General features: G+C 44.8%; 1 protein-coding gene across 1 annotated transcript in view; it reads left to right on the top strand.

The window, feature by feature from the left end:
* Window positions 1–23,375, top strand: part of PINX1 (PIN2 (TERF1) interacting telomerase inhibitor 1) — a 62,799-nt gene extending 39,424 nt beyond the window's left edge. Inside the window, exon 7 of the mRNA XM_027904472.1 lies at window positions 22,232–23,375. Coding sequence (XP_027760273.1) covers window positions 22,232–22,831 — 600 coding nt within the window. The 3' untranslated portion in view covers window positions 22,832–23,375. The remainder of the gene's footprint in view (window positions 1–22,231) is intronic.
* Window positions 23,376–24,177: the final 802 nt, after the last annotated feature.

Below are 24,177 nucleotides of genomic sequence, written 5' to 3'. Positions count from 1 at the left end.
TTCCTGTCCTGTCTGATATCTGGGGATAAACACACCCGGACACATCCACACGCAGGCTGCTTTATCCAGAATGCTGGGCTTAATGCTCATGTTCTTTCATGTGATCTTGGTCTTAAAATACTTCTTTTATTCCAATTTGAAGGAATATTTGACATTTTTGATGCCATCACCATGGTTCTTGTCTTGCCTAAGGAGCACTTCGTCATCATCTCCATGTTTTCTTATAATTGCAGGGGATTTGAGGGAGTAAATTTGTCTTTATTGTAGTAGAACTTAAAGAGAAATGGCAGAATGACTTGGGAGAAATGCTGATATATCATAATTTTTGAATACTCTGTATAACAGTAAGAACATCAAACTAAGTTTTGGTATTCCATGGATACAGGGAAGTGATTTTTTTGCTTTAATGAGGTTGCTCAGGTTTAAGGGTAAAACATATCAGGAACACATTAATTTTAAAAGCAAAATTTTAGAAGCTTCTTTTAAGGAGGAGGAAGAACAGGAACTTCTAGCAGGGAAGTTCTGCTTTGCCTAAAAAAACCAGTACAGGGATTATAGGTTCATTTTGGGTCTCCAGATGTTCTTCCGTGTAAAGATGTAGGTAGGTCTTTCAATCACCTGGAAAGTTAATGTATTTCAGGATTTTGTGTGCTTTTAAAAATGACATTGGACTGTTCTTTTAAATTTTATCCAAAATACCTTGTCCTGGAAGAAAATAGGAGCAGAATTGAGTCTAAAAGTCAGGACTCTTGACCTGCTCAAGAACTTTCCTGTGGCCTTTCAGTGATCCCTTGAGGATCCATAAAGTTCTCTCCCCATTTTTTGGCACCCTGTGACTTCCACCATGTATTTAATAGCTGCTGCAATTACATAAGGGGCATTTTCTACTATTGTTTCCATTTATAAATTGATCACGCTGATTTATTTCTTTTCTGTGAGTTTTGGTTCTTCAGAAAGGCAGTAGGAGATGGGCAGGAGTCATAATTTTAATACATTGAGGGCTGAGGAGGAGCAGAAGAGCAACTGCTGAGGTTTCTAATATATGTGGGGTTATGCTAAGTGTTTTTTGGGTTTTTATACATTGGTGGGTCAAAGTGGGGCTTTGCAGAGAGACTTGGTTTCCATCTGGAAGGTTTATTTATCACCTGCCTGTTCAAGTCTTGTACTGGAAGATGCCTCCTAAAGTGATGTTGAGTTCATCTCACTTGTGGATGACAACTTTTTAACAAGAAGTAACACCAGTTTTATAGAGGGTGGAGGCTGAAGAACCCATAAATTAAATCCTGTGTGGGCAGGAGAGGGAAAGATGGGAGATAAAGCAAAACTCTTGGAGGCTCTGCCCTGTCTGGCCTGTCCTCTGCACTCCAAGTGAGGTGGAAGGGCTGAAGTAACATAAAGAGAAGGAGGGAGCAGCAGAGAGAGAATGAAAAGCAAAGGAAACCCTGAAATAAAAATATTAATAGAATGATCAACTGGTCTAGTGGAAGATGTCCCTGTCCATGGCAGGGGATTGGAACAAGCTGATCTTTAAGGTCTCTTCCAACCCAATCCACGCTGTGATTCTGATGATTTTCCATATACAGGGAATGTCCTTTTCCCACCCAGTTGGTTTTACTTGCAAGGTGACTGTTTCAGTATTTGAAACCTTGAATCACCCTGGCCCTGTCAGAGGAGGAGATCAGTTCACCCTGAGGATACACAAGATTTTAGGTAGTTTTCAGTACTAAAAATCCCAGCCTGATTTGTTTTTTCCCCAAAAAAACCTTCAACCTTTTGAATTACACTTATGAGAAATACTTGGGTCTCTTTTTTTGACTTTTTTTTTTTCCCCTTTTGCTTAAGTTTAATTTTTACTGCCAGTCTTGGTGTGGTGTCTGTTCTGGAGAGTAGCAGGAAAAGCTGATAAGGGCATAGGACAGAAATCTTTGTGCTTATCTCCCTGCAACACATGGAGCTGAGAGTGCATCCTTTTCCTGTCCTAGGACAGGAGACGTAAACTGACCATCTCCTGACAGCAGTGACTTCAAACAGAGCCTCCAACGTCTACAGGGTATGAATCTTCTCTCAACTTCAGAGGCCAGCTAGGTGAAAGTGGGTCACTGGTGTTTAGAAAGCTGGTTTTTGTGCCAGAAAGCAAACTAAAAAAAAAAAAAAAAAAAAAAAAAAAAAAAAAAAAAAAAAAAAAAAAAAAAAAAAAAAAAAAAAAAAAAAAAAAAAAAAAAAAAAAAAAAAAAAAAAACAAAAAACCCACCACATTTCTGATAACTGCTGGGTCAGTAGGCATCACTATAGATATTGGGAGTGTTTTCTCCAAAAGGACATAAACTTGTCATGACTCCTAATTGTTTAGACTTTTCCCAGAAGGTGAATTAAGTTTAAAGACAGAAAGAAAGAAAAAAAAAAAAAGATTTAACTGTTTTTTTCCAGGAGAGTTTTATAAGAATCAGAGTTTTGCCGTCAGATTCAGAACAAAGGTCAGACAAAAACTGGCCTCAAAGAAAGGGTTGTTTGGACAGTGAGTGTCGTTATAGACGAACATCAGAAGTTTTCTTTTATGTATTGTCTTCATGTGACCTAGAAATGAAGGGTCTAAGGCAAAGGGAATGGGAATTGGAGCAAAGAGAACCTTCCACCAGGAATGCCTGGACCTCAGGAGCTGTGCCAAGGTCTAGGCTGTGACTCTGAGTTAGGAACCAATCCTTGGAAAAATACAAACCGTTGGTCTGACCAACTCATGTGCTGCATTTGATAATATTCAGAGTTTATTCCATGATTTTTGCCTGAGGAAGCCCCAGCGTGCAGTTTTTATGGAAATATATCTCAGTGGCCAAAGCTCCGGAAGAGAAATCCGGGAGCAAAACCAGGAGTTCCCCATCGAATGCTGAACAGTCTGGGACAAACTGCTTCGCTGCTCCCTGGGCCTTGGTGTCCCTGTTGGTAGCACAGCCCAGGAACTCCATGGGAATGCCAAGTTCAACACTCAGGATCACAGTGGGAAAGAGGCTTTGGAAGTGTTTCCCACCTAATTACCTGCCTGCCTGGCAGCCCAGCCCTTTCCATGGTGGCTGTGCTCCTTCAGGTGAACGTGGCGCCGGATCTCCAATTACCCAGAGATCCCGGGATTCCACAGGTTGCCTGGGTTTGACAGCAGTGCTGCCACATCAGCTGAAGGCGCAGCCTTATTATTTGAACATTTATTTATTGCTCTGACATTGGCAGGCCTTGCTGAGGCAAGTCTCCTCATCTGCTTCTTATGTTAACTTTGAGACCTCGGCAGGGCTGAAGAAATAGGTATGATCTCATCCTTTCCCTTTGTTTCAGGATGCAGAACAGTTCCTCCACAATGATTGATTTGTTTTATTTTTTATTTTTTTTAACAGTTACTCCTAGTAAATGGTGAGAGCTGTAGGAATTAGCAGCATTAAATCTCAAAAGGTTTTCAGCTCCAGTCTGGAATTTGAGGTTTAGTACAGTCCTTAATCTTGGCTTGTGGTCACATAACTTTGATACAGCTTTGAGTGGAAAACCAGCAAACCTTTATCTCTTCCCTCCTTCCAATCTGATATTCCTGTCCCAGCAAACCCCAAATAACTTCCTAAATGTGGCTCAGACAACACAAAGTAGCTCTAGGACCCTTCTGGAGTGGGATGAATGGGATCCCTGGAGTCGTGTGATTAATCCCATTATAATCTCAACTTCCCAGTTGTCTTCCAGTCCCCGTGAATCAGATGCAAACTGGCTGATCTGTCACCAATAGCAGGCTCTCAGATACCTATCCAGGCCTTCTGGTGTTCCAAAAATCCCCTTGAAACCTTTACATTGTTCTTCCATGACTATCAGCTCTCCAGGATCCATGTTATTGTCAGCTGGGCTTTAAAAACAAAGCACAACTGCTGGGGAAAGGTGCCAAACCTTCTCCTGGAGTGCTGCTGAGACCAGATTAAATTTGCTGAGATGAAAGTTTTTTCCGCAGCCTTCAAACTAGGGATGGACTAAAGGCCTGAATTTTGGATTCCAACCCCAAGTATAGGGATGCTGATGGCAGTTTTCTGAGAAGCAGAGCAGCTGGAGCTGGGAGTGCCAGGCTTACACCCACGTCCCCTTGTCTTAAAGGCAGGAAAACTGGAAGCTGGTCTGAGCACTGGATGTGAAAGATCCCAGGCTGTGAGGGAACATTCTGTGCCTCGTGCACAGCTCACCCTTCCCCTGGACTTGGGAAAATGAGCTCAGCTTCCTCCCTCTGAATCAGTTCTACCTTCAGCACCGGCACAGAGTTGTCTGGTTGGATGGTATGAGCTGGGGTATAAAATGCAGAGGCAGAAATTTGGATGGTAATTAGAATTATAGGTGGGTTGGGTTGGAAGGAACCTTAAAGATGATCTAATCCCAACCCCCTGCCATGGGCAGGGACATATTGCACTAGCCCAGGTTGTTCTAAGCCATGTCCAACCTGGCCAGTAATTCTTGTGGAAGTGACTTGCCATTTGCTTTCGAGCCTGAAGAAAACTCCAAGAAGCTGTTGGTTCTGCAAGAATGTCTGTCCTCTCAGGAGAAGCCTGACCTGCAGCTAGAATTTATCCCCCATCCTTGGCCACTGTCTGAATTCTTGCTGGATATTGCAGGGGCTGTCACTCATCTCTAGATCTCAGCGTGGTAGGAACCGTTGTTACGTGAGTCCCATCAGCTTTTCCGTGCCCCGGGACATTTGGGAAGTGATCCTCAGCGCCTGCCAGAGATTTCATGGCTCTCGGTGAATTCCTCAGTTCCTTGAGGAGCGTTGCCATAGAAGGTGGCCTTTTTATTCCTGTTTGTACTGGCTTGTCTGAATGAGTGTCAATACCAGCATCTGACTGGGCAAAAAAGTCCTGTCGGTATCTGCCTCCTGATGTTAACGTTGGCAGCAGCTTCTTGGATCTGTTGCAGGGAAGGAGCTCTGGTGGCCAGATTCTTTCAAAATTCAGATATTACCTGTTGGAATGTTTAACCCTTTCATGAGATCTCTGAATCTCACCCTTTTCTGTTTCTGAGCTGCTCTTCTCGTTCTTCTCGTAGGAGGTAGGTTAATAAAGGAACTGAAGTGCTCATCAAATCCGTCACCTTTGCTCTGCTGACGTGAGTCCTGACAGATGTGTTTAAAAAACACTGAGTTCTCCCTCACATGAACCCCACAGTCCCTGCACAGTCTGTTGTGGGCTTGGCTAAACATGGAAAGGCTTTCCCAGCTCTTAAAAAATGGATCTCTGTCGCTGCTGTTGAAGATCATTATTTCTTTTCCATCGGGAGTACAAGACCCTTGTTCTCTCCTTTGACATCAGTGTTGTTCTAGGAATCATAAAGCCCAAATCATTTATTCCTTGCTGTAGCCTTGGTTAGGGTTTTAATGCCTTCTGGTATGTCAGGCAGAGATGTGACTGGCAGATTTTCAGGTTTTGTCAATCAAGGCGAAATTACTGTTTTTCTACTTAGAGCAAGTACAACTTGATCAGCCCCTGGTGTGAATGGAAGGCTCACACTCTGGATCTGTGGTTTGACATCTTAACCATTACTGTGACCCCAAACCAACAGATTTCTGCTGTGTCTGACCTTTCCCCTAAACATATCTTAAGGGAGATAAGTCAGAAAAGACATTTAATATTGTTTAAGAAGTGGGGGGGGGGGGGGGATGATGCTGTATTGGGAAGGGCAGGTTGAAAAGTGGAGGGGTTGGAGCAGCAGGAGTGGCTGAGGGAGCTGGGTGGAGCTCAGCCTGGAGAAAAGGAGGCTCAGGGGAGACTTTCTCACTCTCCACAACTCCCTGACAGGAGTGGGGAGCCAGGAGGGGTCAGGCTCTCCTCCCAGGGAACAAGGGACAGGATAAGAGGAAACGGCCTCAAGTTGCACCAGGGCAAGTTTAGGTTGGATATTGGGAACAAGTCCTTCACTGAAAGGGTTGTCCAGCCCTGGCACAGGCTGCACAGGGCAGTGGTGGAATCACCATCCATGGAAATGTGTGGATGTGGCACTTGAGGACTTGGTTTAGCGTTGAACGCAGTGCTGGGTTGATGGTTGAACTTGATCTTAACAGTCTTTTCCAACCTTAACAATTCTGTAGTTCCATGAAAGGGAAGCTGGTGGTGGCTTTGGATTAAGTTCTCTTGGTTTACTGCGTACACCATTGCTGATAGAACATGGTGCTCCTTTTCCCTCCTGGATACTGGAAGTAAATTCCCTCCCAAAACTCTGCTTCTAGGTGAATGAGCTGCTTCTCCAAAACAAACCCCCACTGAACTTCTGGAGATGGTTCCAGGAACCCTTCCCAGTCCAGCCATGTGGACAAGCCTGAACCAAGTCTGGCTCCTTCCACCCTGTGTAGTCTTCCACTACCATTCCAGCAGTTTTCTAATTCCCCAAAATGCCCCATCAGAGGATGTGTAACAGGTACCTTCACTTCCATGCCTGGAAAGCAGTGATGCCTGGCTTGTGCAACGTTGGGTGGGCTTTGCAACAGTTATCCTGTTCCTAATTTAAAACCACCTTCAGTACATGTATATGGAATGTGTAAGAAGAATTCCCAGAGCAGCATCCTATGGTGAACTCCCTCTGAACCAAAGCAGGGAGAGAAATCCAAGTTTGTGCTTTTTAACTCCTGCAGACCATTAGAGAATAAAGAATGTGGTCTCTCTCCAGAGAGTTGAGTCTGTCCTAGTGACTCCAGGCAGAACAGGAGATACAAATGGTTCTATTTCGCTGCTTTGTTTTAATGTTGATTTGTTTGTAGTCTGCCCAAGGTACTAATTGGTGTTTTACAAGTAGAAAGACAAAGGTGTCTGCCCTGAAGAGCTCACTAACAGAAAACACAATTGTACCGTGTTAATGCACAGTCAAATCTTCTGCCTAATGAACCAATCACTTTGATAAAATCTCTACCTCCTGGTGAATTCCCTGCTTTGATTTTCCCCTCGACTCCCATCTCCTTTTACGCCTCACTTTGTATTCTTTTTGTCTCTGCTTTAAATTTTGGGGGCGGTTTGCTCTTTAATCAACATTTTAAGGTGGAAGAAAGTGAATCACCTCCTTCATTAGGAACAAAACAACATCGCTCTGATGTTGCAACTGGGGATATTTAGGCTGAGAAAGTGGGAGACCCTGGCCTGGCACAGGATTTTAGGAGGAACTGTGGTTTGTCATTAGCTTTTAATCCCTTCGACGTGCTGCGGTTGATAACAGGTTGTAACATGGATGTCAGTGCCTTTTGCAGAATAATAATTGGACAATTCCTCCTCTTCACTGATGTGTTGGCTTCTTCCCACCTATGACTTAGCATGGATTCTTTCTTTTTCCTTCAAGAGGTGTTGATTGCTGCAAAAATAGTCGTGTTAATGGTTGCCATCTGCACCTTCCCCTCACTGCTTCCACTTTTATGTTATTGCTGCTTTTCCAGAGGTGATTTCCTCTCTGGAACGGGCTCTGTGGCTTCTTCTCCTCTGCTTCAGCACAAAATATTACTCCAAGGGGTCTTTAGTGGTCATTTTTACTGTCATTCTTTGCCTGTTTCTCATTGAGCCTCATTTCCACCTTACATCAACACCTGCTTTTAGCACAAGTCATGTTCTCTTGGAGGGGATGAGATGTGTCTGAGAAGGCAGGATGAATTACCAGTCAGTAGTTCTGGCACACTTGACTTTGGGAGACTTTGGACTAATCATTATTACATGAATTTCTTTTTAACCTCTGTCTGTGTGTTGCGATGCTCTGTAAGTTGTCCAACTACTAAAGTGTTTGATATTTTAGACCCTCAGAACTATTAATGACATCCAGTAACAGGATGAACTGCTGAAGTAATTTTCCTAATTTTTATTCTATTTAATGTTAGGTTCTATTCTTCAAGTGAATTTCTCTGTATTTGTCAACACTGAATTAATTTTGTTGTTACTTCAATTACTTAAAGGATTGTTTCATTAACAGTGAAACAGGTCAGTTAAAGCATGAAAGATAATTTTTTATTTTTGAGCCCTCACCATCCCTGGAAGTGTTCAGAAGACACGTGGTTGTGGCACTTGAGCACGTGGTTTAGTGGTGAACGTGCTGGTGCTGGACTTGATCATCTTAAAGGTCTTTTCCAACCTTAACGATTCCATGATTTCATTTATCTATTCCATCCCCTCTCACTGATTTCCACCACATTACACAGGCAGACAGACAGAAGCCTTACAGATATTAAGTTCCTACTCTTTGTGAAAATAAATGGTGTCATGAAAAGGAAAGACAAATTGTTTTCCCAGCTGGGCCCAACTGTATAATCAGACATCAGAGAGTCCACGCAGAGCAAAGTCGTTACAAACTCTGTGACCACAGGAACAGCTTCTGTCAGAACTTGCACCAAGCAGGCACAGGGTCATCCAGCCACGAGATGCAAAGCCACAGGAAGTCGAGTTTCTTTGCTCAGAGTTACTGAAACCATCCTTTTTTGAACAAAAAAAAAAAAAATCATAGCTCACACCTTGTAGTACCCATGACCTTCACGTGTGCTTGGAATGACGTCTTTAAGAACTTCCCTGGCTCCACCCTCCTGCTTTTCTTAGGGCATTAAGTGTGGGGTAATGAAGGGAAGAACTAACCCTGAGCTGGCACTGCTGAGTCACTGCTGGGATTTGACTGGGTAGTGGAACTCAGCTGCAGGTGGAGGGACCACCCAGCTCTGGAGGCAGCAGGGGGGGATTAGCAGAGGGCTCACCTCATGAAAGAAAGAGCAGGGTAGAGGAAGATTAACCGAAAGGAGGTAAGGCAAAGGTGGAAAGCAGATTTTAAGGTGGATTGTGGAGTCTAACTGGGGCTAAACATCTTCTCTTAAAGCTTCTGTGCTCTTGCTAAAAGCTGGACCTGTTGAATGAGGGGACACTCATCATCCCTGGAGGTGTCCAAGACCAGCTTGGATGGGGCTCTGAGCAACCTGGTCTAGAGGAAGGTGTCCCTGCCCATGGCAGGAGGTTGGAACTGAGTGCTTTTTAAGGTCCTTTTAACCATTCTGTGGTTCTTTTCTCCTCTTTTCTCTACACCCTTTTAATGCTCAGCTCTAAGCAAGAATTTCTTTGCTGTGTTCCCTCTCTGCTTCAGTAGACTTAGGACATCTCAGGGAACTACTCCAAGCCTTCCACTAAGGATTTGAGATCCCAACCAATACCACATCCCTCTCCACAGAACAGCTTCCCATGACATGGCTGAGGGACTGGAGATGGCAGTTGTGTGAGGCTTTTACATGAGGTTGGAGCCAGGTGGGGGTCAGACTCATCTCCCACCTAACAAGTGACAGGACCAGAGGAAATGGTCCCAAGTGGCAGAGAAGGTTTAGGTTGGATATTGGGAACAATTTCTTCCCCAAAAGGGTTGTCCAGCCCTGGCACAGCTACCCAGGGCAGGGGTGGAGTCCCCATCCCTGGAGGGATTTAAAAGTCATGTGGATGTGGCCTTGGCATTGTTGTGGGAATGGTTGGATTTGATGACCCTAGAAGGCTTTTCCAACCTTAATGGATCCTTGTTTCTCTGCCTTTGCTTCTCTGTAAACCACAGAGCAACAGGAGCAAGTGAGACATTGGGAACAAATTGGTCTTCCCTTTAATCTGACACTTCCTCCTGAGTGTTCATTTTGCTGCCTATTCCTGGAGCAGTTTGCTGTTAAGCTGGGATAAGCATCCCATTCCCACTCCTTTTTCAAAGCTCCTGTGCCAGGAGAAGTTCCAGCTTGGAACACCCAGGCCGCCTGTGGGATTGCCTTTCTGGCAATTGTACAAAACAATTGGATTGTTTTGTACCCACTCGGGGCTTTAACCTGCCAGTCCCTTGAGGCACAGGTTGTGTGCTTTGTGTGGTTCACTGGGCAACCACAGAGCACCTCTCTCCCCTTAAGGCATTAAAGAAAGTGTTAATAATAAAATCCTAGGAAATCTGTTTGGAATTGCAGGCACGGGGATTTTCTCATTGTCATTTTTTTTTCTGCATTGCTGCTCAATCTTTATGCAGCAGCACAAAGATAATACTTAGTGTAATGAAAGATGTGTGCCTTTAAAACTCACCCAGGTCAAAATTAGAGAAGCAGTCGTCACCAAAAAAAAAAAAAAAAGAAATTGTCGGAAGAAGGAAGGGAAGCATCCCTGGAAGTGTTCAAGGCCAGGTGAGACAGGGCTTGGAGCAACCTGGGCTGGTGGAAGATGTCCTTGCCCATGGCAGGGGGTTGGAATGAAATGAGCTTTAAGGTCCCTTCTAACCCAAACCATTCCATGATTCTATTAAAAGCAGAGCAGAAACACAGAGTTTGGGCTTGAAAAGAAAGCCAAAGGAAATACAGTCCAAGGATGGGTTTGAAGGTGGAAAATCAGGCTCTTTACTCCCAGGAGAGGAAATTGATGTAAACTCCAGAGCAGTCTGGACAGATATGGATGTGAAACACAAATAAACCAAATGTTTCCACCTCTAATGCTTGGGAGATCAGGCTGGATTGCCCACGAGCAGAAAAGCTGAGCTAAGACACAGACTGTGAGGCTACAAATTGTCTAAATGTTAATGGATCATCAAATCACAGAATAGTTTGGGTTGGAAGGAATCTTAGAGATCACCTAGTTCCAACCCCTCTGCCATCAGTTTTGAAGGACAAGACCTGTCTTCTTCTCTTGGATAATTAAGACATTCTTTGCCATCAAAACAGGCTTGGAAACGTAGGCACTGCACGTGCTGATCTAAGCTGTTCTCTCCTCAAATGACCTGCTTGCTTGGGTTAATCCAGGTGAGTTGTTCCACAGGTTGCCAGAGCCAAAGTTCTGCCAAAAACTGCAGATTTCACAAACTGGCCATCAAAAGTCCTTGTCACAAGTCACAGCAAACGTGCCCCATCTCGCTCAGACTACAAGGCCGTGCTGGCACTTGCAGTCCCCAGGGGATTGCCCAGAAATTAGTGCCAACTGCTCCGTGACAGGTTTCCCACCTGCTTTGTGGCCCAAATGTTCCGTTCATTATCCTGTTCTCAGCAGAGACCACCTGAACGTGGTGTTTCAGGACAGGATCAGTGATGGCTGGATCTAAAATCAGTGTTTCAGAGTACGGTCACCGTTGCTGACACATTCAGGGCTGAGAAATGTGGAAATGTAATCACATTAGTCTTCCTCTGTACACTCCAAGTGCCACCTTTCTTCATCCCAATAACCACTCCAGTCTATCCTTTTCTTCTCCTTTTTCATCCTCCTTTATTCTTCCTTAGCTCCCCAGCTCCCCATGAAGTGGGAATTCTAATTCATCTGTATTAGAAACCTTTCCCTAATTGCTTTGGCATCTTAACAGCCAGACTTATTTTTCAGCATCAAGGGGATAGAGACAGCATTAAAGTGTTACCCAAGACTTGTTACACTTCCTAGCAAGTGTGCAAGAGGCTGGAAGAGCTGCTTTTGCAGTAGGAAGCCTCAGGAATTGGAAAATATTTTGTTTCCTGCTGAAATAAGAGGGAGTTTTTAGGCTTTCCGGGATAACTGTTGCCATTCCTTACTGGCTGTTGTGGAGTGTGTGGATGAATACCCAACAGGGAGCTTCTGTCTTTGCCTCCTTGGGTTGTTTTTTCACACCAAATGATGTCATTGCAACGTCTGTGTTGCATCTTGCTCGTGGTTACAGTCATCCTGTCTTTCCTTCCTTTGATACTCTCCTTGCCAAAATTAATTTAGACCCAAATTACGAGCCTTTCACCTCCAGTTCTGAAATTTATTGCAGTGTTCTGTGTAAATACTTTGGAGCTGGTGGTGTTAATGAGTGTGGAAAAGCGACAAAGCCTGTAAATCCAAATAAAGCCAGAGCATTTTATGTCAGCGCTCACCTTTTGCTTTTGTGCTGCTTGGGAGTTTAAAATTTGCCTCCAGGAACTTGGAAGCTGCGAGTGAGCGCGGAACAATACAAGTCTCTGCAGAAACGGTGCTGTGATAACTTTGCTTTTTTGGCCTACATTTCTCAGTGGTTATTATTTGTTAATTATGTTATAGAGTGCTCACAAGTGGGCTAATTGCTTCCCCAGAGAGCTTCCAGTGGAATGATGGACAGAACAAGGGCAGGATGTTACACATCTCAGATGGGAAGAGGGTAAGGTAGGACACGGGGAACGTGGTTAGTGAAAACACGGGAGCAGCATTAGGAAGCTTGGAGGAGAAGAGCTGGGCTGGTTTTGGGGGAGAGGATGAATCCTAATTGGAGTTGATCTGAGGAGCTGACTTGTCAGAGTAGTTGTTTAAGGAAGCACCTAAACTGGAGGCAGAAATGAAGAAGAAATGCAAGAATCCATGAAAAAAAGGCGGCAGGGAGATTTACCTGGCTGGGTTATAGTCACAAAGGGGCTGTGCTGTGTGAATCCTAAAAAACAAGGATGAGATCCATATGAACTGTAGGTGCACTGCAGGAGTGATATTCCTTGTAAAATAAAACCCTTTTCTCACACAAACTCTTTTCTTCAGACCCTTATAGAAGGGGCAGAAGTAAAAAACGTGTATACACATCCACGCTGTTTTATTTCAAATTTAATTCTCCCTCTTGCTGTTTGTCTTGTGTTTCTGCATCTGTCCTTTAGTCTGCACAGGAGGGCCCTGCTGGTATTTGTGGCCTGTTCTGCTCCAAATTGTGATGTTCTGATTCATTTTCCTGTGCTGTGAATGCCCCTTCACACCTGCTCAGAGGAAAGGAACCAAGGCACACTAAAAAGGGACTAAGAAGTGACACAAGGTATTTCTCAGCAGCTCCTTGGCCACTGCTGGGGCTGAAAAACAGGAAATGTCTGTCCTCTTGCCCAGAGCGCTGAGCTGGTTTCGATGCTTGGATCAGCTCTCCAGCATTTCACCCTCTCAGAGCAGAGAAACAGAAGAGTTTCAAGTGTGTATTTTCCTTTTGAGAGGCATTTTCTAAGGGGAAGGGGAAGGTTTGGTTTAAATCATCTGCATGAATGCTCCTAGAAGCACTTTATTTATACACAGATCTGCTTTTCTACATTTATTATTAGAAAAGAGCTGGAAGAGGAATTTTACATGGGCAGGTGTTATTTTCAGATTTCAAAGCACTTGTTTTCCTCTGCCAGAAGCCAGGCTGAGATTCTCCTGTTCTTGCTCTTGGAATTGCTACCAGAACTCCTTTTTCTCCTCTGGGTACTTCCAGTGGTTTTTATTGCATCCTTTCTCTTGGCTTATCTTGGCATTTGAAATCTTCAGAGGCCTTTCCTTGTATTCACAATTTGGCTGCCCAAGTTCTCTTGTGGTTCATTCAGTTCTTCTGTGTCTGTGGAGCAGTTAAAAATCCTGAACTCAAGAACCAAGGAGGGTTTTGTCTTCCAAATTCTGATTAGCAGCTGCCTACAGGATAAACTGCACTGATTTACAGCCTGGGCTCATCCCACAGCGTGGGCAGCAGGGAAGGGGGGGATTCTGACCCCTCAGGTGAGACCCCACCTGCAGAGCTGCCTCCAGCCCTGGGGAACAACAGCACAAGGACGTGGAGCTGCTGGAGAGAGTCCAGAGGAGGCCACGGAGATGCTGCCGGGGCTGGAGCCCCTCTGCTCTGGAGCCAGGCTGGGAGAGCTGGGGGTATTCACCTGGAGAAGAGAAGGATCCAGGGAGACCTGAGAGCCCCTTCCAGAGCCTAAAGGGGCTCCAGGAGAGCTGGAGAGGGACTGGGGACAAGGGATGGAGAGACAGGAAAAGGGGAAATGGCTTCCCACTGCCAGAGGGCAGAGTTAGATGGGAGAATGGAAAGGAATTGTTGGCTGGGAGGGTAGTGAGTCCCTGGCACAGGTTGCCCAGAGAAGCTGTGGCTGCCCCTGGATCCCTGGAAGTGTCCAAGGCCAGGTTGGACAGGGCTTGGAACAACCTTGGCTAGTGGAAGGTGTCCCTGCATATAGCAGGAGGTTGGAACAAGATGATCCTGCAGGTCCCTTCCAACCCAAACCATTCTGTGATTCCATGATTATACTCCTGCCCAATCCTTTGAAATACTGTATTTGAGAGTCTCTTGATGATTTAATTCTGTACAGGTAGATCACAGAACAGAAAAGTGGTGCTGTGTGTGTTCTTTCTTGGGTGTCCCAACCCATGGCAGAGCCATTTGAGAGGAACAACGAGGTTATTCCGTCCTTGCCCAGCGCCCTTGGGATCCATCTGGGATCCCTCTCCGGAGGATCTCAAAGCACTTCCCAAACACTTAATGAAACTCCTGAAGCTCTGCTGCAAGTTTCATCCAGTTGATCAGGCACGTTCTGTGCTTTGATAAGCTGTGCCAGAGCTGGAGGGAATAACTTCTCCAGGCTTTCCCACCAGCCGGGAAGAGAACTTGGGAAACGTGACCTTCCCAGTCCCGTGCTCGCTTTGCTGGACTTACTTCCTCTGTTATTCAAGGTGAGAACGGGACGGTTAGAACTGATTCAGGTGCTTCTGGGAAGATGAAGTCACTGTGTTTGGATCTCTGTGCTGTGCCAATAGAGAGATCCTTGGGGAAATCTCTTCCTTTGGGTTTGTTTATGCTCGGTGGAAGGCACAGATGTAACTTGAAGGGAAATGCAGAGGAGCAGAGGTTTTTGCTGGGCTCAGCAGTGAAATGGGATGTCACAAGGATATCTAAGGGGCTCTCAAGAGATGAAAAAGATTTTCCCTGCCCCTGTACTGAGTTTTTTAACCCTTTCCCCCACATGCCTTCTGCACCTCTTGGGCGCTGCCTCATGTTGTGTGTTCCCCCTTCTCCTCAGCTCCTGGATTTTGTTGTGCTAAAACTTCGATAAATGCCTTTTTTTTTTTTTTTTTTTTTTTTTTTTTTTTCCCTGAAAAGTGGAAGAACAGTAGAAGGAAGTCTGTGCAACACAGGGTTCCCAAGCTGCCACTGGAAGTACAGGTGCTGTGGACTGCCCAGGATCTGCTAATGACAGCTGGAATGAATCCCCATGGCTGTCGTTGTAATCAAGGCTCTGGCCAAAATTTAATCCCTTGCACTTTTGCAACCCTGTTGTTTCCTGTTCCCCTGTTGTTTGCAGGCTGAAGGCAAAACCTGGCTGAGTGTTACAGCTCCTGTTTCATTGATGGGAACAGGCTGGGATCCAACACATCCTAAAACACTGAAAATGTGTTGTTTAGATGACAAACAAATGGCAGTTTGGGTATCAAGAGATTGCATTCAGCAAGAGAGGTGGTTGCTGTATATTGTGTGAATTATAAGAATGAAAGAAAAATGCTAAAATTGGCCACTTTCTGAGGTACAGGATGAGATTTTGGCAAAAATATAAAATAGAATTGCAAGAAAACCTGGGAGAATTTGAATGTAGTTCTAAAAGAAACTCATCACTGCAGAGTTTGAAACTGAAATAAAAAATGGAATCAGCAAGTAAAATGTAAATGCACTTAAAAACCAAGCACCTATAGATTTATGCAGTGGAATGAAATGGGTGCTGTTATGTGGCTATAAAACCTCCTCACTAGGATATGGTGTCACATCCAAGGCCAGGTTGGACAACCTGGGATAGTGGAAGGTGTCCCTGCCCATGGCAGGGGGTTGGAATGAGATAAACTTTAAGGTCCCTTCCAAACCAAATCATTCTGTGCTTCCATGATCACAATTTGGGTGTCCTGAAGGACGATGGGACCTCTGTCTTTAGGGGTTTCCATGATTCCACTACAAAAACTGACCTGGTCTAGGGCTGACAATAGTCCTGCTCCAGCCTGGAGACCTCCAGATGTCAAAGATTCTGTTAATAACTCCCAAATTAATCAATGCAAAGATTTACTATAATAAAATTCCTTTACTTTTTAGTTGCAAGAGGGAAAACCTGTTTTTTCTATCTTTTGTAGCTGCAGGTGTAGCCAAAATGGATGTTCTTAATTCCATGGAAGAACAGTTGGATTTTTTAAAACAATTTTTCCTTGTCCCTTTTCCATTAATTACTTCCTAACCTCTCTCCTTGTCCTTGCTGGGTTGGAGACAGAGCTGATAGTTCCTGTGGAGTGTAGCAGTTGCTATCAGCTGCAAGACAGCAGCTGATTTTTCAGTGTATTCTAACACAGAACTTATTTTAATGGAGTCAGGAAAGTGCTTCCCTGTAGTAATTGCAACTTGTCCTTTTCAAAAATGTTTTGTGTCATACAGGCATTGGACACTCAGGATTTTCATTCCATTTCCCCCTGGGTGGATTCATTGCTTTAGTGGCACTCAGGAGAAAGAGTAGTGAAATGACACCTTGCTGTGGCTCTGTGAGGTGCCCTGGTGGTTAAAATACCAGCCAACAAAACCCAGAAATTGCAGGTGTGGCACTTGGGGGACATGGGGTGGCCTTGGCAGTTCAGGGGAATGTTTCAACTAGAGGACTTTTCCAACCTTAACAATTCTGGGATTACCTGGAGGTCAAACTGGATCCCTGTTTAAGTTTTTAAAGCATTGCAGGGCTGGGAGATGCTCCTGGGGATCCTCCATTTTCCATTCCAAGCAAGGATTAACTGTACCTAATGCTTTCCTGGGAATTGTTTCTGACTTGTTTTCAGAGGTTGAGACTCCCAGTGGTTGTTGAGATTTCACATACCTACTGATTTCTCCTCCTGAAGTTTCATGAGTGTCCAATGCCTGTATGACACAAAACATTTTGAAAAGGACAATGTAATTTACATCTGCTGCCGCTTGTCCTTTTCCTCATGAGCACCAGGAAGATTGTCCCATTTTCCCTTTCCATCAGCCCTTTCTCTACTGGAAGCCTGTTATCAATAGTTCTTCATAAAATGCTGTCTGCAGGTGAATTAAAACCATCAGAGCCTCCTGAGTACCTGCTCTGGAGCCAGAATTGAGTTCAGAAACTGATGGTATGAGGCCTTATTTATGCATGTATTTATTTTAATCCTGCTTCCCCTCGTCGTACTACAAGTCTTTGTTCACTCTCTTGCCTGTTTGATCCCAATCCAAATGTTTATGCTCATACTTAACTCGAAGTTGTCAGCTCCTTCAGGCAAGGCTCTGTCCTCACTGATGTCTGCAGAGCTCCAGAGTGGCTCTCCAGGAATAACCTGCAGCCATTCCTGGGTTAGAAGGATTCAGGGATTCCCTCAGTCCTCTTTGGTTTTTTGCACTGCACGGGGGGTCATCCCAAAGCACCTCTGGGGGAAGGATCTGAAGCAGCAGGAACACAACTGGATTATCCTAATCTTATTGTTACACCTTCTCAGCCATAAAGTAGGTGATGGCTGTGGTTCAGCCAGGCAGAGGTGGTTGCATTTTAAAGCTATGAATTATCTGTCATGTGTTTTCCAGGTAATTCAGGCTCCATGTTCTTCATCCAGCCCATTTGAATGAGAATCTACTGAAATTAGAGTTTAGATTTATTCTGCCTTTGCCTTTTGTGTCATTTTTGTGAATTGGAGCTCACGAAACTGGTGTGAATTAGTACCCCAGCAGTTCATACATAGTTCATACATAGCATATCTGAGATGGTACAGGAGATTTTTTTATTCCCCTACTCTAAGCTTTTAAGTGCTAGAAAAGACATACCTGCATTCTGAAGAGTCTCTGAATTAACCCAAGCTGCTTCTGTTGCTCATGTACCGACACCCCTTGCTTTGCTGGTTGGTTCTATCTCACTTTTCCTCCCAGAGTAACGTGCAGGTGCAGTTTTACTTTTTGAATATTAATTTTCATTAAATCACAAAATGGTTTGTGCTGGAAGGGACCTGAAAGATCATCTCATTTCAAACGCCTGCCACGAGCAGGGAACCTTCCACTAGACCAGCTTGAGTTTCATGAGGTGTCTAAATCCTTTCCACTTCAGCCTTCTGCTCTTGCCAGGCTGTTTTCATGATGTGATGTGAATTGCTTTGATAATTAATCATAATCCTCTATGTTTTCTTTCACTAAATAACTGTGGCTGGAAGGTAGTTTCAGAGTGTGAGGCCTTGGAGAGACAATCCTGATCCTGCAGGATTGAAGGGAACCAGGATTTCCCCTCTATAAGTTTAGTGTCCTGACTTAATGATTTAATCAGCAAGTGAAGCAAACACGGCAGTACATAAAGTGCTTTATGTCCTTCAGATTATTTTCCATACATTTAATTACATAAACAGATGATATTTACAGGGGACTTCTGGCTGTAATTGACCTTCATCTTTTCCTGTGCCCTTCCCAACCTCTCCTTGAATTTTCCTATTGTTTCCTTTTAATCATTCCACATTTAACATCACGTTTCAGGCAGTTGTTTTCTCCTGCTTGGAACCATCCCACCAATTCCCCAGAGACCAGGATTCCCAATTCCTTTTAATTCATCTTTTCAGAACTTTTTCATTGGCAGTTTTGGAACTCATGGAGCTCCAAAGCCCAAATTTTCAGGTTTTCCACCAGTTACAGCACAATTGCTCTTTCCTTTTTACATGATCATCATTTTTTTAGGGGTATAGGAGTGTCCTTAATCTTGTGAAAAATTGCTTTTCAGGAGTAGCAGCAGCACAAGGCACATTTAAGGATGCATTTCTTATTTTTGTTGGAATTTTTTTCTGTGTGTGTGTTGGGTCAAGGTGGGGGGGGGGAGGAAATTGCATAAACTGAGAGAGGTTAGAGAAAAGCCATGTTTGGAGTTCAGCAGGGTTCCCATGGCTACTAGGACAGGTACATCACGGAAGCGGGAACACTTTGGCATTTAACAGCCCTTCCAGGTGATTTATGGTTTTACATAAGCTTCTCCAAACCCCAGAGGTTTTCTAGGGTTGGCACCTCTTTGCTTGTCTCCATGCCCTGTTAGTTCTGTGCTCAGTGGCCCGTGGTTATTAAAATTCTTATCAATAAAGGAGTTTCTGAGCAAGGTTCTTATTTTCTGGGCTCGTGCAAACCTTCTGAACTCCTCTGTTTAACCAAAGGAACATTTGTTTTTATGCCTAATGTATTTTATAAAAAGAAATGCGTAGAGTTCAAGTAATATTTGCCTTCAATTACAGTAATTAAGTTGTCAGAACTTGAAGTCACCAAGGGAATGAGAAAATCCTTTCCTGGTTGGCCAGGGGGTATCTGGTGTTCTGGTCCCAAGTGCGTTTTACATCTTGGGGTGGGGAGGGAAACTGTTCAGGCTGAAAACCTGGGAGACTGTTTGCCCTTTTGCAATCCAGGGTGTCCAAACCCTGCTGTGGGTAGAGGGAAAATGCCCTATTTCACTGTGCTTTAGCAGGGCAGCAGGTTTGGATCTGCTAGATCCACGGGCCAGTGGTGTGAGAGTCAACAGGGTTGAGAGACGCACTTGGTCACCACAACCCCCTGCAGCTCCAGGCTGGGGCAGAGTGGTTGGAAAGCTGGAAAAGGACCTGGGGCTGCTGGTTGACAGAAGCTGAACATAAGACAGGGTGTGCCCAGCTGGCCAAGAGGGCCAGTGGCACCTGGACTGTATCAGCAATAGTGTGGCAGGGCAGTGCCTGTCCCTGTGCTGGCACTGCTGGGGCACCTCCAGGGCTGGGGGCAGTTCTGGGCCCCTCAGACAAGAGAGACACCGAGGGGCTGGAGCGTGTCCAGGGAAGGGAACGGAGCTGGGGAAGGGGCTGGAGCAGCAGGAGCAGCTGAGGGAGCTGGGGGGGCTCACCCTGGAGAAAAGGAGGCTCAGGGGGGACCTTCTGGCTCTGCAACTCCCTGACAGGAGGGGGGAGCCGGGGATGGATCAGGCTCTGCTCCCAGGGAACAAGGTACAGGATGAGAGGTAACAGCCTCAAGCTGTGCCAGGGGAGGTTCAGGTTGGACATCAGGAGGAATTTCTTCCTGGAAAGGGTTGTCAGGCATTGGAAGGGGCTGCCCAGGGAGGTGGTGGAGTCCCCATCCCTAGACACGTCCAAGGAACTACTGGACGTGGCACTCAGTGTTCTGGGCTGGGTGTCAAGGTGGGGATAGGGCACAGGTTGGACTCAAGAATCTTGGAGGTCGTTTCCAGCCTAAATGATTCAGTGATGGACTGGGATTCTGTGCTTGCTGGGCTAGGAGGTAGGTCTTATTAAAAACACTCTTACTCTAAACATAGCTCAATCCATTTATCCTGGGAATTCTGTCTCGTCAAACTTCTGCTGCCGCTCCCCTTTCAAATGTCACCTGTATGTGGATGTGTGTGGACACATCCTGTTTTTCCCCATGTTCAACATCTCTTTTTCAGGCTTCTCTGCCAGAAGTCAAATAGTTTCAGTTACTCCATAACCTGCAGGAACACTACAACATATTCCTACCAGAAAAGTACCTGATTTTGATAAGTGCCCACACAAACATTCCTGGAATCTCAAGTGCAGCCTTACTTTCGTTCCACTGGAACAGCTCTCCTGAAAGCAGATGTATGAGGAAATCCACTCGTAATGCATCACTAATGACACCAATTTTTGCATTCCTGCTGATGTGAGTAAAGGGTTATGGATGCAGAAGGAGTCAGACTTGGAAAACCTTCCTCCCAAACCCTGATAAACCCCACTTCAGGCAGCAAGTTTAACGATGCCCCGAAGAGAACCAGCTCACTTATCTCCACCATCGTGCAATAACTGTAAAGTGTGGAGATAAGTGGGTTTATATCTCCCAGTTCTCTGCTGGCCTTCCCTGGGTATCAGTTTATGGCAGTGAAAGTGGCTGTAAAATATTGCTGCCCTGATTTGGTGGTGTTTTATAGTCCCTCCAGTTCACATTCAGGATGCGTGGGCAGAGTGGATGCTCTTATCTCTCTGTGCATTTATGAATGGAAAACCAGGGAATTATCTCAGTCATACTCACCCTATTTGGCTGTAATAGCTGTGGTTTAGCTCCCTTTCAGGAACAGGTTGTAGGGCAGATGTTGGTGAGGATTCCACTCCAACCTGACCTGCTCAGCTTTTCCCATCCAGAGGGGAGTGTTTGGTTACCTGCAGTGTGAACAAGGCTTAAAAATAAAATAGTGAGCTGAGGGAGCTTGGGGGGCTCAGCCTGGAGAAAAGGAGGCTCAGGGGGGACCTTCTGGCTCTGCAACTCCCTGACAGGAGGGGGGAGCCAGGTGGGGATCAGGCTCTGCTCCCAGGGAACAAGGGACAGGATGAGAGGTAACAGCCTCAAGCTGTGCCAGGGGAGGTTAAAGTTGGACATCAGAAATAATTTCTTCCTGGAAAGGGTTGTCAGGCATTGGAAGGGACTGCCCAGGGAGGTGGTGGAGTCCCCATCCCTGGAGGTGTCCAAGGAATGTTGCACTCAGTGCTCTGGGCTGTGTGGCAAGGTGGGGATCAGTCACAAGTTGAACCTGATGATCTTGGAGGTCATTTCCAACCTTAATGATCCTGTGATTCTTTGAAAATCTGGGACACTTCCAAGAGTCATTTGTGACTTCTGCCAAGCAAAAGCCACAAAGGCTTTTTTTTTTGGGTGCTTTGGTATGTATGTGAACAAGCCTTAATTTCAGCTGCCTGTTTGGCTTGTTTATTTTGTAAATCCCAGACAATTTAGCAAATTACATATTTTCAACTTGTTGCATTTGTTGCTTTTTCAGAGTCAGTTCCCTTCCTGCCATACAAAACATCCACTCCACAACTATACTTTGCTTTTAGTTGTATATTTACTCTCTAGATACAAGACTCTTTTAATAACTCCTCACCTGCAACCAGAGTTGAGCAGCTCCTCAGTTCACGTCTGCAGAAGCCTTGTAAGATGTAACCTGTGATGTTGTTTTTGCCATCTGATAACTTGTGATCAAATGGAGCGTGTTTAAATAACAACATCTGGGACACAATGACAGCGAAGCAGCGAAACAAACATTTCGGAGGATCAGATAAGATGGAAGAGATGCCTCAGTGCTGGATTGCTCCCTGGATCTTGAGCCCTTTGCTGGAGAGGGATGCCAGGCATGGGATTTCCTTTGTGCCACGGGCTAATAGATTGTGCTGGATTATTTCTCCTGTAGGTTTATGTCTTGCAGAGACGTGTGCTTTTGTAAAGGGAGTGTAACGCGCTGAGTGTGGTGGTAGTAAACTCAGTCTGCGTGAGTTGCACAGGAGTAGGTTAAATAAGGAGTTCAAACCAACTGAAAATTGTCTTGTTTTGTGCTCTCTCGCTGCCTTCCATCCTTCCACCTCTAAACCTACAGCATCTTTTACATCAGGGCTGCCTCCCTTCCACCCAAACATACACTTTTACAGTTAATTTTCAAAGCACCGCGTTTCAATATTTTTTCCTCTTAACGTGCAGAAATCAGCTTTATATTTAAAGCCATTATTCCTGACTCTCACTCCTGCTTCTTTTTGTTCACTTGCAGGAGGATATCACTGATCCTGAGTCTCAGGAAGACAAGGAGAGCAAGGGCTGGCTCTCTGACCCTGCAGATGGTTCCAACACAGTGAAGAGCGTTCTCACTGTGCAGGAGTATTTTGCCAAGCGCATGGCAAAGCTGAAAGGATCCCGGAAGGAACCAGAAACAAAGGTGGATAATTCCAGCCCAACAGCTGATGAAGCTTTGGATCCTGTGGAAGAGCTGGAAACCAAAGTGAAGAAGAAAAAGAAGAAGAAGAAGAAGAGAGATGAGGAGGCAGAAAGGACAGAGCACTGCGAGAAAGAGCCCGAGACGGGTGGTTTAGATGGGGAGGAACTGGGTACTCCATTAAATGAATGTCACAGAGGGAAAAAGAAGAGGAAACATAAAGAGCAGCACGAAGGGGAAAACACCAACTGTGATGAAAATATGGGCCATGGAGAAATTTATGTGGGAATAGCTGATGGGGAGGATCTCAGTGTGAAGGACCAGGAGGAAAAGCAGAAGAAACACCGTAAGAAGAAACACAAAAGGCAAAAAGAGGAGGTGGAGGAGTGTGTGGAAGGAGCTCCCAGGAAGAAAAAGAAGCACTGCAAGCACATTTAACCATTTCAGAGTCACTCTGAGGTGAATTAGAGAAGGGCTCTGTGTAAACTCAGCAGCAAACACGTTACGCCCCAGGGTAGAACACAGTGCTCCACCTCCAGCTGGGACCACAGCCTGGGTTCAAGTGTCTCTTCTAAAGGAGAACGTGGTGATGGGCTAACATGAGCTTCAGTGCCATTTTAAAAAGGGATCCAGCACGTGATTCAGACTGTGAAAGGCAGGGAACTACTTCCTGCTGCTTCACACCAACTGTGTTTTTCCCAATTCAGGAAAAAAAAATACCAAAAAAACCACTGCCTTTTTTATTAAAGTTATTTTCACTTGTGAGAGCCCAGCTCTGCTTCTGGAAACAGGAGGGGGTTTGCAAAGCTGTTTGTGTTTTTTCACTGATTTTTTTGAAAAGTGGTGTCTTAATTTTTTTCATTGATCTCCTTTTACAACTAAAATGAATGTTGTTTCTTCCCAAAATGTTTACTCTGATTAAAGGTTTACAGCTGAGTGTCAGTACTAGAGGATGAAATAAAAATGCCTCCCCGTGTTTTCAGACCAGTTGTGGTGAAACAGTTGTAACTTTGCACCAAAGCTAAAGGAACTGTGTATCAACCATCTCTGCTTACTTAGATGTGTATTAATCATTTATTAACCATATCTAAATGTGTCATTTATTAACCAAATCTAAATCTGTCATTCTCAGGCAATATTCAGGGTCAGTGATGCATCTGGCATTCAGAAAGTTAGAGAGAGCGAGGTTTTTTTCTGAAATTAGGAGACCAGCAGATTTTCAAAGCACAGTCATTAGTATTGCCACTTCCACATTGAAAACTTGCAATTCAGATTTATAACCAAATTAGAGCTTTTTTCTAATTGTGAGCCTGGAATTAAGTAAGGCTGTGTGAGATCTTGGAATTAAGATCTCGCAGTTGAGCTGTCAGGAGAGATGGGTGAGCTTGGAAGTGGTGGAATGGGAAGAGGGATTCACCATCCTGGTGTCCTGCTCTGATATTCCTTTGGCCACAGCAAATGGACAGCACAGCCCTGAAATCCAGCCAGTTGTCCTGGCCTAATCCAGAATTCAAATCCATGAGCTGCCCATTTCGTTAAGGCCTGGCTGTGTCTCATCAGTGTAAATCTAAACCACTCCATTGGCTGCTCTGCTGAATAAAATGGGTACATTTTTATATTGTCTTAGCTCAGTGGAGTTGCTTAACGTGGTTTGAGAAACATTGTCAAGATGCAGATGTTAATAGGAAAAAAATTTCCTTAAGCTGCCTTTATTGTCCAGTGGAAGGAACTTCATCTGCAGCACAGACCACATGGCTTTGGGTGTTTGAGTTGCAGCTGAACTC

Source organism: Empidonax traillii, unplaced genomic scaffold (genome assembly GCF_003031625.1).
Source record: "Empidonax traillii isolate 1590-97213 ecotype Southwest subspecies unplaced genomic scaffold, ASM303162v1 scaffold1060:size1239554, whole genome shotgun sequence".
Classification (NCBI taxonomy): domain Eukaryota; kingdom Metazoa; phylum Chordata; class Aves; order Passeriformes; family Tyrannidae; genus Empidonax; species Empidonax traillii.
The sequence above is the reverse complement of the archived record's forward strand: the minus strand, read 5'-3'. Positions and strand labels throughout refer to the sequence as shown.